At 52.0% G+C, this 15,348-nt stretch overlaps 5 protein-coding genes across 5 annotated transcripts; 2 read left to right on the forward strand and 3 right to left on the reverse strand.

Annotated features, from left to right (window-relative positions):
- Positions 1-157: 157 nt before the first annotated feature.
- Positions 158-1,675, reverse strand: pyr5 (FAD-dependent monooxygenase pyr5; the record flags this gene model as incomplete). Its single annotated transcript, XM_037327263.1, has 1 exon — positions 158-1,675. The coding sequence occupies one exon, from the start codon at positions 1,673-1,675 to the stop codon at positions 158-160; it is 1,518 nt and encodes a 505-aa protein (XP_037173815.1).
- Positions 1,676-2,736: 1,061 nt separating this feature from the next.
- On the reverse strand, positions 2,737-4,487 carry aflN-0 (Cytochrome P450 monooxygenase aflN; the record flags this gene model as incomplete). The annotated part of the gene is made up of 3 exons (XM_037327264.1): positions 2,737-3,757; positions 3,809-4,299; positions 4,353-4,487. 3 exons carry the CDS (start codon positions 4,485-4,487, stop codon positions 2,737-2,739), a joined length of 1,647 nt encoding a protein of 548 aa, XP_037173926.1.
- A 1,080-nt stretch (positions 4,488-5,567) lies between these two features.
- atnC-0 (MFS efflux pump atnC) lies at positions 5,568-7,374 on the forward strand (the record flags this gene model as incomplete). The annotated part of the gene is made up of 5 exons (XM_037327265.1): positions 5,568-5,931; positions 6,175-6,533; positions 6,593-6,986; positions 7,051-7,271; positions 7,333-7,374. The coding sequence occupies 5 exons, from the start codon at positions 5,568-5,570 to the stop codon at positions 7,372-7,374; spliced, it is 1,380 nt and encodes a 459-aa protein (XP_037173927.1).
- A 604-nt stretch (positions 7,375-7,978) lies between these two features.
- On the forward strand, positions 7,979-10,411 carry CGCA056_v012022 (putative secreted glycosidase; the record flags this gene model as incomplete). The annotated part of the gene is made up of 1 exon (XM_037327266.1): positions 7,979-10,411. One exon carries the CDS (start codon positions 7,979-7,981, stop codon positions 10,409-10,411), a length of 2,433 nt encoding a protein of 810 aa, XP_037173924.1.
- A 273-nt stretch (positions 10,412-10,684) lies between these two features.
- Positions 10,685-13,924, reverse strand: CGCA056_v012023 (uncharacterized protein; the record flags this gene model as incomplete). The annotated part of the gene is made up of 3 exons (XM_037327267.1): positions 10,685-12,395; positions 12,447-13,516; positions 13,595-13,924. The coding sequence occupies 3 exons, from the start codon at positions 13,922-13,924 to the stop codon at positions 10,685-10,687; spliced, it is 3,111 nt and encodes a 1,036-aa protein (XP_037173925.1).
- Positions 13,925-15,348: the final 1,424 nt, after the last annotated feature.

The raw sequence follows: 15,348 nt of genomic DNA on the forward strand, positions 1-15,348 counted from the left end.
TTCTATTGTTTCTGGGGTTCTAGGAATGAAGGTGAAATTGCTTCTCTATGTTCTGATGGAAAACTTGAAAGGAAACCGAAACCCCCATCATCCAACAAGGATATGAAATGGCCATTCTAGCCGTCTGAAAAACGCTGAACGTGTGTTGTCAAAAAGCCTACTGTCTGAAGCTAGCCACCTTGTCGAAAACTCGAGACATCAACATCGATCCACCAAGCCCGTTCTCGCTGCGCAGCACCTTAGCCAAGAAGAACGCTGTGAGGGCTGCGACAGGAATCGTGGCCACAACGCCGGCTCTGCTGATAGTAATCGACTTCTCCTCGGGTGTCTTCTCGTCAGAATACGGCCAGTTGTGAGCAGCCTTTGGCGGGTCGATGCTCAGCAGACGGAGGCCGCCAGAGATCTGCTGGCTGTAGTAGTCGACGTACTTATCCAGCGGCATCAGAGGCAGCATGTACTTGTGCAGCATTCTCAGCTTCCACGACTCCCAAGCGGAGCTGCGCATAGCGTCTTGGCAGCTCTCAACCATATCGACCAGGCGGTCGACGCGCTGCTTCTCGAGGGCGACAAAGGCCTTGCTCAGACTTGCCAGAGGCCAGGAGGCCGGGTTGCTGCTCTGGGGGCCCAGCAGGTTCTGTGCCTGAAGCTGGTTGACGAGTGCGGCGCAGGACTCGATGCAGCTGTTGCCACCTTGACCAACCAGGGGGTTGAACTTGTGCGCGGCATCGCCGAGGATGACGATGCGGCCGTAGTGCCATCTTCGCATCACGAAGTGCGGCAGAGCTGTGACGCCGCTGTAGAGCAAGTTCTTCTCGACCTGGCCGAACTTCAGACCGTTATCGGCAACCGTTTTGTCTGCGCCCCGCGCAAACTCGCGGACCTTGTCCGCGTCGTCGAATCGAGGAATATCGTTGATGGGACACGTACGTTGCCCATCAGGCAGCTTCCAGAACCAGAAGACGAAGACCTCGGCCCCGGGGCCTCCCATACAGCCCGCGACTGTGCCGTGGCCGCTCGCACCGGTGACCTCTCCAGCCTCGATGCCGTCGGTAGGCTTGGCGGTGCCAAAGATGCAGGCGTGCTCACACGGGATGTCCTGCCTGTCGCGCACCGGGATAGCGGCGGAATCGTTCGCGGCATCGGCGTTTCTCCACATTTCCCGGCGGATGGTGCTGCGCACGCCGTCTGCGCCGACGACGATCTGGCCCTGGAACACGGAGCCGTCTTCCGTGTACACTGTGGCTCCGTCCTCTCTGGTCTCAACACGCTTGACCTTCTTGTTGACGAAGAAGCGGTTCTTCTCCTTGATGTGCTTGTACATGACGCACAACAGCTCGTAGCGCTCCATGAACATGCTCGGGTAGCCGTGGCGCTCGGTGATGAGCTGTCGCGTCTTCCTGGTCATGATGCGCTTGCCTGTGGTCATGTCTCTGACGATCATGGAGTTCACCGGTTGCGCTTTGGCGAGGATGTCCTGAAAGAGACCGAGCTGGTCGAGAATACGCAGGCCATTGGGAAACAGGCCGATGCTGGCGCCGACGTTGGGGGTGACGGAGTCGTAGGCCTCGAGTAGGATGTAGTCAACTCCGCTGTGTTGGAGCATCAAGGAAAGTGCGAGGCCAGTGATGCCACCACCGACAATGATGACTTGGCGCTTCTTGTCTTGGGTCGCCATGTTGTTGATGTTGTTTTGTGATCGCAGGTTGATTTGGTGTGATGTTGAAGGATTCTGATGTTGACCGCTATGGCAAGGAAAGACGCTAATGATGGTGATGATGAGAAGGAGCAACTCAAAAAGGGCAAGAACGCCTGGAAAAACCAAAGTTCTTATATGAAGTCGATACGCCTGCCTTCTAACCGTCAACAGGGATGTTCACTCAATCAAGGTGGTAAATGAGCGGACACGATGCCGTCCGCATTGCGAAGATCGCAAGAATTAGGAAACAAGATCGTCTTCTGCGCAAAATTCAAGGGCCCCGAATGCAACTGCAGCCCCGAACACGCAAGACAAAGAGGCTTCTCCACTGCGCATTTAATCAGGCCGTGCAACGCCTGTTCCATCGTGCTCGGCTCGGCCTCGTTGTAGCCACTGAAAGACCCCAGATGTTGCGACTGATGGAGCTTGACCGCTTGGCTGGTGGGTAAGGACGTCGCGGTGCGACCCCTGTCTCACGCAAACTCGCTATCAACACAAACGGCACGCGCCATTCGTGTGTTCGCAGTCAACTGCTGCCAGTGGCTTATTTTGCCCTGTCAGCTTACGGCCGATCCCGAACATAAGTCCGATTTGATGTTATCAGATCAAGCCGATACGGCTCCCGCATGGTAAGATTGAAAGTGCCGTTGATTGAGGACGTACGTGTTTGTGTCTGAGCTGGAGATGGCTTATATCCGAAAGGTGGGTTTCTCCCGCACCAGACGTCGAGTTCTCCTGATGCTCGTGGGTTTCTTCCATTGAGTTTAAATTTCGGTTTTACGACTCGGACGCACAGATAAACCCAAAAGTCCGTGAATCATTCTAAATTTGTCCGAATACTGGCACATTCCCACATCAACCACAAGATCCCTCTGGTTTAGATCAGAGAGAACTGTATATCTTGCCTTCATCTTACCATGGATCCGGGCTATCTCGCGCCAGCGACTCAAACGCCTTCATAAGACAGAGCCTTCGGCCCAACCTTCCAATCCTTAGATTTTATGAAGGCTTGAATTCGATTTCTAAATGGCTATATGTGTCTATCGCTTTCGCAGCTCGACCCTCACAGGAAACTCATCAGCGGGATGCCCACCGCCTCCACCCTTGACGGCTTGGTACATCCTGTCGCCATTGATAGTCCTCACTCCACGCTTAGGATACATCTGATCCCACTCACCATACGCAGGCGTGATGCTGAACTCCCGCACAGTCATTACCAACGCAACCCGCAACTCAAGTAACGCCAATGTCTGCCCGATGCAGTTTCGCGGCCCCCACTCGAACGGCCGCCAGGCTGCTTTGGGGGGATGCAAAGGATCTTCAGGCCCAACGAGCCAACGTTCGGGGACACAGAGTTCGGGGTCTTTCCAGTACTTTGGGTTGTGATGGATGGCAAGCGGAAGAGTCCAGACGTTGCAACCTTCAGTTGGATGCAGTTTACCGTCTTCGTCGACGATGTTCAGGTCGGGGCGTCCCTGTCGCAGGGCACCTGCTGGCGGTAGTATCCTCAATACCTCTTTGATGAAGGCCATGGTGTATGGAAGTTTGTTAAGGAGTTGAGGATCTGCCTGGATCTTGTCCTTGGATTGTGATGGCCTGGAACCAAAAATCTCGTTGTGCTCGGCTACTACTCGTGACAGGACTTCCGGGTTTTTGGCGAGCAGGTAGTAGGAGTACAGAAGGGTGCTGCTGGTGGTGTCGTGTCCAGCGAGAAGGAAGAGACGCACTTGCGGAGTGATGATTTTTTTGAGAGTCTCGTTTGTGCTGTTGACATTCTTCTCGCCGACATCCTTGAGATACTCATCTATAAACAGCGACGCTATAGACTTTGACCTCGTCGAACCAGACTGAGACTGGGACGAGCGCTTCGAAAGATGGTCATCCAACTCGGCATGGATGTATCGATCAACCTGCTTGCCGTTGTACCACAACACAAATGGTCGTATCGTGAACAGCTTTGTCAACGGATGCAAAGGTTCTGTGAAGGAAGTCCACATAATTTGCTTCCGCAGAGATGTGGCTAGAGGGTGGTCTATCAGTTGATGGCGTAGGCGGGAGTCCCTGGTCCAATAGGTGAGTGAGGTGAGTCTCAATCATGAAGAGTATACTTACAATACTACAGAGCCAATGACATCAAATGTCATCCTCAGAGTCAAGTCCTCTAGCTGGAAAACCTCGCTCAAGCCCTCGGAGCACCGATCAAACAATTTCTGCCGAAATACGGCAACCTCGTCTGCGATGGCGGGAGCCAGGCCCATCATATACCCTGGGCTGAAGCCTGGGTTAAACAAGCGCCGCCATCGCTTCCACTCATCCCCATCCATCGTCAACAGACTTCGGCCGCCCGTAATTTGCTCGAGGGGATTGATGATGTCAGTGCCCTTGGCGAGGGGCAGGCTTTCGAGCTGAGCCGCGGCATCTGCATCGGATATGACCATGACAGTTCCGCTGAATGGCCAGAGACTGATGTAAAAGATGCCCTTCGGATAGTCTTTTGAGATGTACCACATGATGTTGTGGATGATAGAGTCAGACGGCAGCAGTCGCATGACTTTGCCGAGCACTAGAAAGTGGCCCGCTAGGAACGAAAATTTAGGCATTGGCTGTATCGTAATTTAGACATTATTCGGAAAGTAGGAATTTGAAGACATCGTACCAGGTCTGCTCTCTGCATCTTCCATACCTTCTCCCGCGCTGCATACAGCTTTGTGAGGGAGTAGAGGAATCCCGTGATGACGACCGCAAAGACCGCTGCCCAAACATGGCTGCCATCCGCAGTGATGCGCGGCATCGTGAAAACGCAAAAACGAATGAGCACAAACAACAATCCTGGACCTCTATGCTGTGGACGGACGGTGGATGCGGACGCGGGTGCTTATCATGAACGTCGTCTCCCCCACGATCGGGAAGTACGGGGAAGACGCGGCGGGCCGAGCGGGCTGATGTCCACTGAGAATTAGACGCACCAGGCGGCTGACATCGATTGAAAAGGCTCTGATTGGTTGGTGAAGACGCGAAAGTGGCATGTCTTACCAAAGTACCAGCGAAGGAGGGGTTGGGTGATTTGAGTTCGTGGGCTTGCTGTCAGCGGCGATCCGTTTTAGGAAAGCGCTTCATAGGTGGCTTATCAAGGTGTCATCTCCTTCAGCGGCACTCAAGAGCGCGCTGGAATTTAGTTGCATAGCCATGTTCAGGCTTCACTTCGTCTAGACTCGTCCACGGGTTGTCTCTTTCAACGCTGGCGAAGAGAGATCATTTCGCTTAGCAAGGCCAGTGAAAGTGGCTTTTGCGCCACCAACACAGATAATCATCCCTGGATTGCAGGATTGCAGGCGTTTCTTTTTCCTGCCAACACACACACACCCTTTCCGTTTTCCCTTATCACAGCGACGAGTCATCGTTCCATCACTCTTTAACCAGCCACGAGCATTGAAAAAAACAGCAACTCCACCGCAGGCTTCGCAGTCGTGACATCGGAGAATATTTCGTTATCATCCACGACAGGGGCTGTGCGCCAAAGGGATAGCGACTGGCCCATTGTTGACGGAACTTCATCCCGTACATGTACGTATGTCGATCAGTTCCATTCCAACGCTGCGGCTGCGGCACAGCGAAATCCACCTTCCTTCTTGGCTAAAGTGACGTGGGCAGGCAACGTATGCGGTCATTGCATTGCTTTGCTGCCCACCAAAAACACTTTCGCGACTCCGACGACTCGAAATCGCAAACGTAAAACGACCTCAATCTCAAAGTCTTGTGAACTGCATGCGAATATCGAATGGTTTTGTGAAGCATTTCTGAGTCTTTTTAAGCTTTGTTTCCTGCCACAGTTGAACACACAGCCCTTTCCTGCTCTCGACAAGATCGCGAGATGGCGCGGGAGACATCCCCTCTGCTCGAAAATGCGGACCCGATTGAAGCGGAGACTACACCGGAGACTCCTCTGATTACGGCAAGTGGGGAGGGTGCAGCGAAATATCCACGATACCCGAGTGCAATACTCACCGTTTTCGCCGTATGCTTTCTTGCGGATGCTGGCTCGGCGCTGCTGGGCGTTCCCGAAGTACGGGCTTTCGAAATGGCAGTCTGTAGAGACTACTACATGGAGCACGACCCATCGGTCATCGGGGAGCCTCCCTTGTCTTACGTGGATGAGAGCCTTTGCAAGTTGAGGGAGATCCAGACGAGAATGGCGTATCTTCGGGCCACGAAAGGACTGATCATGACCATCCCAGGTGAAGCCAACTGCCTGATGTGCATGAGCCCCTTGACTTTCCGAACGGACCTTAATAATCGAGGGTGATTTCAGGCATTCTTCTAACCTTTCCGTACGGATATCTCTCGGACAGAGTTGGCCGCAAGCTTGTGGTGTTTCTTTCATTATTCGGTCAGATCTTGGAGATGTTCGCAACTATCGGGATTCGTGAGCATGATTGCATCCTCACTGATACCAAGACCAGACAGCTAAGTAGCTATAGTTTACTTCCACCGTGCCTTCTCGACAAACATGGTCCTTCTGACACCAATCTTCCGCATCGTCGGTGGCGGCAATCGCGTCTTGGTCGCTAGTCTAAACTCGATCGTCGTGGATACTGTCCCTCCTAGTATGCGTCCAACGGTTTTCTACGTTACTGGGGCGGGTTTGCTCATTACCGAAACTGTGATGATTCCCCTTGGTTCTCAGTTGTTGCTGAAAGACTTGTGGCTAGCCTTCAAAGTCGCTATGCCTATACTCCTCGCGTCGTTGGTGCTAGTTGGCGTTCTCCCTGAGACTCATGATCCTAAACATAATTCTGGTGATGGAACCGACGATGCGTCTGTGGACAGCTCGGATACGGTACATGACTGATGTTTGCCCCACAACTCCCGGTTTACTCAATGCTGACTTGATGACAGAACAAACCATTCCTACACATGCTTCTGAGAAGAGGGGCCAACAATGTCAAGAAAGCTGGGCGAGGTCTCAGGGGCCTGCCCAAGGGAGCAAAGGTGACACTGTCGATCATCTTTTTATCCAAGTTTGCGAGAGAATGCTCGGGCCTGTTCGTTCAATATGCATCCAAGGTATTACACTGGCCCATCGCCAACGCGGGATATGTCATATCAGTCAAGAGCTTCATCTCTCTCGTGCTACTGATTTTACTCGCCGGCATGTCGACAGCTGCCAGCCGCCGGGGCGAAGCCGCAACGTTGCTTCTGAACAGGCGAGTAGTCATCTTGAGCCTGGCGATGCTAGCGTTGGGAGCGTTACTGGTCGGTCTCAGCAGAGATGCGGCGACTCTAGTCCTGGGTTAGTACCAATTCCTCCCATTTTTATTGTTCGGCATGGATATCTAATATTTCACTTCGTTTAGGTTCAGTATTTGAATCCACGGGATACGGAATCGGCCAAGCTCTCCAAGGAACCTTGGCTTCGTTCGCGAACCCATCATCAACTGGCGAGCTCTTCGCCGGGGCTGCGCTAATCGAGCTACTCGCCGGACTATCGGGTACCTTTGCGTTAGCTGGCCTATTTGACCTAGGTCTTCAGTCCAAGTTTGTCAGAGGAGTTGGATTGCCCTACTTCGTGGCGGCAGTAAGTTACCGAATTACCAAACGTGGCCGTCTTCTAGCGGTTTCTGACAAATCATGTCCAGATACTCTACGCGATAGCTGTCATTGAGTCATTGTCCCTGTGACGGGGTCATGGGACGGAGATCAGCATGAAGGACTCTATCAATGATTTTGATGTGCGTGCCTGTTGAGGTTTTCTTACCTTACGAATACGACATGGAGTCTGCGAGAAAGAATAAAATCAGACACGGGGGAATAAAGTTAGTAGAGATCGCAAGGATGATCGGGATGATTAACATAGAAGTTAAGTGGAGGAAAGCGAAGACAACATAGATAGTGCGACAGTTCGTGACTTTAGCCCGCCGGAAATGTCGTCTAGTGACTGCAGTGGTACTCTCCAAGCGCTGCAAAAGAATACAATGGTTCATCTCGACCTCGACGAAGTATGTGATCGAGGAGGGAGAGGGGTCGTGAATCAAAGTTCAAACTAGAGCGCGGTTTCGCTAAGCTAAAATCAAGGTTGGAATTCAAGCCATCCTTTCCACGTTGATCATGTCGGCAATTGCGCGTCTTCGTAATCGCCCGAAATGTCCGTGTCACCTGTCTGCTAAGTAACTGGAAAACTATAGTTCTTTCCATCCCACTTCTAGATAGAAGTGAGGTGAGCAGTCGTGACCCATCCGAACACTCGGCAGCCCACATTATTTAGTCCTCAGCTCACACACAGCCATGTTCTGGTCCTCTCAAGTCATCGCAGCAGTGGCACTCTCTGCGGTCTTGGCCACAGACCTTGCCACAGGCCCCTTAACGCAGCATGTCAATATTTTCACGGGCACGGCACAGAATGACGACCCCGGCAACGTGTTCGCTGGCGCAGCCACGCCTTTCGGAATGGCAAAGGTTACCGTTCAAGTAGCGGGTTATGCTCCAGCGGGCTATGTCTCCGTCTCGACTGAACTGACCCGAGGCGTATCGCCGTTGCACGATTCCGGCACTGGTAGCTCTGCGGGCAGCTATGGCAACTTTTGCATCATGCCTGTCGTTTGCAAGGAATTTCTGGACTGTCCAAGACTTGAGCAGCCACGATCTCAAAGGAGAGTGGGCGACGGTAACAACGATACGGGGTTTCCTGGATATTTCAGCACCCCGCTTGCCAATGGTGTGCGTATCGAGCTCGCATCAACTCAGGCGGCATCTCTCGAGCGGTACACCTTTCCAGAGGGGTCAACACCGACTTTGGTTCTGGATTGGACCGACGACTCGCAACACTCCTTCTTGTATGGAGAGATGCATGCCGATTGGAAATCACAGCGTTTGACGATGAACGGGACGTATCGAAGCAGCTTCGGGCCCAGCCAATTCACATATACTGCCTTCCAATGTGTTGATCTGTCCGTCGCTGGTACTATTACAGACCATGCATTCTTCGGAGGCAATGCGAATGGAATGGATGCCGTACGTGCTGACTTGGATCGGTGGGTTCTGCCTCCTATAGCCCAGCGTCTCGGCAGACCGGACTTCGAACAGCCAACACAGGCTGGGGCTATCGTCCGCTTCAAGCCTTCGTCGGACCAGAAAGGTCCCATCATTGTTCGTCGCGGTGTTTCGTACTCTTCAACAGAGGTTGCATGCAAGAATATGAAGCGAGAGCTACCAGATACCGACTTCAACAAGGTTGTAGCAGCGAGTAACGCAATGTGGGAAGACAAGCTTGGCCGCATCGTCTTGTCCGACGACACAACCGATCCCATCAGAAAATTGTTCTACACCTCCTTTTACCGGACGTTCCTCTCGCCTAACAATGTCACCGGCAACGCGCCTCCGCCATATACTGACTCTTCACATCCGTATTTCGATGGGCTGTACTGCTCTTGGGACACGTACAGAACTTTGTTTCCCTTAATGGCACTGACATCTCCAAGAGAGATGGCCCAGATCGTCGATACCTACATCGACGGATATCGCAGAGAAGGATGGTTGCTCGAATGCAGGGCCAACAACGTGAAGGGGTATGTTCAGGGAAGCAACAATGGCGTTCCCGTTGTAGCGGACTTCATCGTCAAATACGCGGACCAAGCGGACAAATTGGGACTCAAGATGGACGACTTCTGGAAAGCGCTGAAGCGTGATGTTGATGAAGCGCCACCAAACTGGGACTATGAGGGCCGCCGCATAGAGACCTACAACAAAATTGGCTACATTGCTTACGACTACTTAGACACCACCTCCGTGGGTCAAAGATCACGAGAAGCCAGTCGTGGTCTCGAGTATGCGTTTGGAGACTTTGCCGTTGGTATGGCAGCACGCGCGCTAAAGCAGCCTGCCTCAGTTTCAGATCCATACTTCAAGCGTAGTCTGTCATATCGCAACAACTTCAACCCCAATCTCCAGTCGGACGGCTTTTCCAACTTCGTGGCCCGAAGGTTTGAGAACGGCACCTTTGCTCCGTCGAATCCCACCGACTGTTCCCCGCGTGATAGCAACTCAACGCGTCCCTGCAGCACGCAGGCTACCAATACGTTCGGCATCTACGAGAGTTCCAGTTGGGAATACAGTCTTTACGCACCTCACGACGTGAAGGGGCTTGTCGAACTCTTGGGGGGCAACAAAACTTTCGAACACCGCTTACACCACTTCTTCGATGCGGGTTATTACCTTCCTGGCAACGAACCAAGCTTCCAGACACCGTCGCTCTTCCACCACATCGGCAGGCCTGCAGAGTCAGTCCAGCAAGTTCGACGCATAGTTTATGACAACTTCAACCTGACCCGTGGGGGCTTGCCTGGAAATGATGACAACGCGGCCATGGCCAGCCTTTTGACATGGTATCTACTGGGCTTCTATCCAGTACCTGCGTCCGGGGAGATGCTGGTTCTTTCGCCCTTCATGCCAGGGTATAAAGTGCAGAACGAATTGATGGGAACGGTCAATGTGAAGGTCACAGGGTTCGACCCGGCCAGTCTAGCACGCAACATACCTTCAGGCGCCCGAGCCTATGTCGATACTGTCAAGCTTGATGGTGTTGCCAAAGGTAGATGTCGTATCGACTTTAAGCAGTTTTTTGCTGCCAAGGATGTTGAGTTTGTGATGGTGGATGCGAAGAAGGATGGGTGCGATGGCCAAGAGCCTAGCAGCCTCAGCACTGGTGGCTTTTCACTTTGAGGTCCTAGTGAGGAGATCGAGAAAATGGATTGACAGATTGTTTTGATCCTGACAACCGCCGAATACGAAATTGGTACACGTAGGTGTACAGACTAACAAATGTAATACAAATGAGCCAATATTTGCGTGTGCCAAGTAAAACCATGAACCCATGAACAGAACTCGACAAAGAAGCGCGCGAAACATTTCCTCTCAACCCTCTTACTTAGACTGCGAGTAATTTCCCTGTATAACTTAACCAAGAAAAATCTATCCTGCACCAATCTCTCCAGCTTATCGTCCCATGGGCCGGTTATGTGTGTAATACTGCCAAGGCGCAGCACCATTCGCATCCGGAATCGAAGATTGCTGGAGAGCCCTCTGCACATCATCAAGATCATCTTCGGTCAACAAACCCATCGAACCCAGATCAGGGATCTGATTATATAATAGATCATGATGTTCTGACCAAGAGAACACGTCGGGATGACTGCGGGCATAGTCCGAGTAGTCTGGCATTGACGCAGACGAAAGACTGCCGCTGGGGAAGACAGAAGATGCGCTGGCATTTACCATCTCCAGTGACTCGCCTTCGCTCGGCGTCACGACCCCCGTGTTTGGCATTTCTACAGCAACGGGCGCTTTCTCCTCGGCCCAGGCCTTCGCAATGGCCTCTAAGCCTTCTCCCAGAATATGGCGAAGAAAGTTATCGACATCATCGACATTGGTTTCACTCAATGTGACAACAGCACCGCTTTCTGCAAGAGTCCGTCGCAAAATCTCGGGTCCGCGGATTGTCACATACTCTTGATATGCCAAGGCGCTGTCGGAGAGGCTTGGGTCGATGTATGCTGAAGATGGCCGGGGGGCGTCTGGGAAAAGGATTCTAAAAATTGCATGCCACTGTTCATCTTCTGGAAGCTGTCTGTTTGCTCGTCTGTTGAGTTCTTGTTGTTGCATGAGACTGACCCCCTCAGGCTCTGGCCATGTTCCCCTCTCGCAGTTCCTCCGGATGACATGCTGATCTCTAATCTTCTCGTCTGTGAATACTTCGTTGCAGAATGAGCAGTATATCGGTAGGTAGTGCCGTCTTTTTAGGTGTTGTTTGACGTCACGGATCCTGCTTAGCTTTCTACCACAACAACTTCCGTACGCCCGACGGTCCTTCTTGAAGTACGGACAGGCCAGGGTTTTGTTGTCCACATCATCTTCGTTGTTTTTCTTTCGCTTGCGGTCTCCATTCTGCTCAGCCTCGTCATCATCGTCATCACCGTTGTCATCGGGAGGGCCCCCTCGACCAGGCTGTTTTCGAGGTCGTTTGTTTGGCCGTCCGCCACTCAGCGGGCCGGATGAAGCTGCGGTCCCATTGCCTGAACCAGGAGTTCTCTCCGTCCAAGCACGAAAGTGTCGTAGGACGATACGCAAAACCACAGGCGCAATGCTGGAGAGAACTGAATTGCGTGTTCCCCCTGGTGGCTCGTCTAGGACCTCGGCCGCCCACGCACGTGCAGACTCTGTCGTTTCAGTCATCGAGCCATAAGTCCACTCTGATTCTTCCATGGATTGGCCACTCGGTGACGGAAGGCGCAAATGACTTCGCTCGCCGGCGGATCCGATGGGGAGGTTCTGTCCCCGGCCCCGAGATTGCGCCGGCATGGGGTTTGATACATCCCTCGTCCCGGTATACGCTTTTGTAGTGACTGAGTGTGAGACGTCAGTCTTCTTAGGACGGGCTGCCAGATCTATGGTCTCAAGTCCAAGACGCGTCCCAGCCTCTGCTTTGCGGTCGCTGCTAAGGTCAATCCTCGAAAGGGACCCTTGTGTGTCGCTTGATCCCGGTTCTACCGCGAGAGATTCATTTTTGTCATGGAGTAAAGTATTCGCCTTCAATGGCTCGACAACATCTCGATGAACCGGCTCTGTAGTATTTTGGCGAGTTGGTGAGGGATCAGTCAAAATCTTGTTCAGCGTGTTCTTAACAGGGACACTGTCACGCAGCTCAGCTCTAGAAACATGTTAGTAAGTCCGCACCCCAGCTATCGAAATCTATACGCACCGGAGATAGGTTTCTGCCTGTAACTGAAGAGGCGAAATAATGGAATCCACGGCATTCCGCAAGAATGATGGGTCTCGGGAGTCAAGTTCAATGATGTCGCCGTTCTTTTCCGCTCTGAACTGCTGGTGGATACAAGCTTTGACAGCGTTCTCAAAAGGCTCTCCAAACTGATGGCGGATCCTCCGAGAGTCGAACAGCTCCTTAGCTGTGATCAAATCAAGAGACTCAGAGTCGACTTCATGGTTGTCCACTATTTCATCATCGTCTGCACCTTCACGGCGTATCTCGGAAACAGTCTTCCCGAACGCAATTTCAATCAAGCAAAGGCCGAGTCTTGCCAGGATGGGTTCAGGGGAAAGAATGGACCAGACCGACGATGTCGATGACTGTGTTCCATGGATTGAGATGGAGGATCCAAAATGTCGGCAGAAAAGTAACGGTCGCCCTGACCGATGCGAAATCGTGTCAGTCGCAATTGCCCAATTATCCCAAGTCCACGAGTCGTCAATCCAAGGGGTGAGCGATAGCTGAATGACAGCAAAGCTGAGCTGTAAGGCCAGCTCTATGCGCCGTTTCCAGTCGAGATCAGCGCGCTGTAAACGAATCCACCCTTGTAATGGTAGAATCGGCCTTGTTTCCTGCTCTACGAGTAAGGCTTTGAATGAGCAGGCCTTGTCTTCTATGGCGCCACCTTCTTTGGGTTGCATGGTGACCTTAAGTGGCTTTGCGTTTCCTGCTGTATTCAATTGTTCGACAGCAGAGTTCGTCGTGACGGCAGGGCACCGAACGTAGATCATATGGGGATCATGACAGCGGCATCTGTATTTGTCATTGAGCAGGTTGAAGGTGGCGGTTGCCCTCCGTGACGCGTTGTTGAGGCACTTGCAGAAATGAGTCGCATATGGCGCGTGAAATGCGTGGGATAGTAAGGTCTGCCCGTAAAATGTCCGGGAGGCCAGAGTCCGATTTGTGTCGGAAATATCTTCCAGTTGCATCTGGAGCCGTGTTCTGGCATTCTCATTTTGCCCTGTCCCGAAATCCAACTTTCCACGAATCTTGTCTAGTACCTCCTAAACTTCGGTTAGCAGATGAAACGAAGCGTTATTTCTGCTGCATTCAACGAGGTAGATCAAAGAAGAGATTCGTACCTTTCCTCTGCCTGCATTGACAAGATCAACTTTAAGCATACGAAGCTGCCGAGTAAGAGTTCCTAGATCGTCCAATATTTGCGATGTAGTTTTCGCATCGAGCCCTGCCTCTGGTTGTTGTATCTGGGCATTATGGTTGTGGAATTTAGACGAGGACAGAAGACGCTGTAGTCTTTGTGAGGTCTGATCAAACACAGTCTTTTCGGTTGCGACACCTCGCTTCAGTCCGCCTGATTCACGATCAGGCTCAGCAATCTTGTAGCTCTCGACAGCTTCGGTGACGCCGGGGAATGTTTCCCATACCCCGCCGATGGCGTCCTGGCATGACATTTCGACGGCCTACAGACAATCAAACTGAGGAACGAAGTCGCAAGATCTCATCCGTCATTAGACGTGGGACATGTGAGAGTAAAAGACAGAAGCAGATGGGCTCAAAGACTTGGCTTTTTTCAGGCCATCACCTTTTCTTCTTTAGAAAGCTTCTGGGTGAGTGGGATGGGCCACGACTACAGGAGACACGAGGCAAAAAGTACCATGCCTAGAGCTTGTCATCCAGTCGATGTGCGGGGCAAAAGTGCATATTCGCCCTGTCAATGGTTCTGCTTACTGCCTGCATCCTGCTTATCAAGTTCTCAAAAATAATTTCATTGGTCGTCAACGCCAAGATTGGTCAGACGACTTGTGCCACACCCTCCAATTCATTCGCCCTGCTCTCCGAACACTCACATGAGGTTTGGGGGGCGACGCGGGGGTCCTGGCCGGCTCGCCAACAAACGAGGGTTTTCTCAGTTATCATTCCGAGTACATCTCTTGTGACCATCTGACAGCCGCGAAGATTTCTTCCTGTTGGGAATTAGGAAACTGCGATATTCTTTGCCCATCCAATTCTTCGTAGTTCTCGTTGTCCCTCTCATTGTTTACCGTCCAGACATGTGCTGAACATGCCTACAACAACGGTTACAGAGTTCAAGGCCCAAAGGAAACATGTGGCTCGCACTTTCAGATCAAGAGGTCCGATAGCCGCCAAATTTGAAGACTGTCAGCAATTATTTGCGCAGGTATCGGATGCTCTTCAAAATACTCGAATCCATCATCTCGTCGATAGATGTTGGCGCAGATTAAACATCTGGGATGATGACTGCGGCGCGTCCTCCCGGAATCTTGATTATGCTTTGAAAAGCTCGCCATCGCTCCGCAAGCAAGTAATCAATCTTCTGCGTGAGCTACGCCAAACGCTTGAAGTCATTCGGGGTATGTCAAGACATTGGAATTTTCAAATACCTCTATTTCTTCCAACAGCCTTCTAACAGTATGAAAGTGATCGTGGCTGAGCCGCTCGAGGTGCCGAAAAGCGAACGAATATCCGAACTTGTCTCGTCAAGGCCACCAGACGGCTTCAAAACAGCAGTCTTACCTTTTGAGGCCTTTCAAGATGAACCCGAAGCTGATTCGAACTTTGGACTTGGCACAAGGCTTCAAGAGGCCCTTGACATCATCGAGAGTCTGGTGCACCTCCTGCCTACTCTCCGAAACCCTTTCGAGGAATCGGTGTCCTCAGACGCAACACTTTACAGTTTTGAATACTGTTCACTTGATTCCTACAGAGAAGAGGCTCAAGAGCTATTCCCGCGTGCCGATCCAAGTCTCCTGGAGCGTCTGGTGCAAGCCCAGTGGCTTACTAGACGTACTCTTCCGAGCGCACGTGATATCCCAGAGATCACGATAGACCCCAGCAATGCGGCTTCCACTTCAAG

Source organism: Colletotrichum aenigma, assembly GCF_013390185.1.
Source record: "Colletotrichum aenigma strain Cg56 chromosome Unknown KSG_Cg56_contig08, whole genome shotgun sequence".
NCBI lineage: Eukaryota > Fungi > Ascomycota > Sordariomycetes > Glomerellales > Glomerellaceae > Colletotrichum > Colletotrichum aenigma.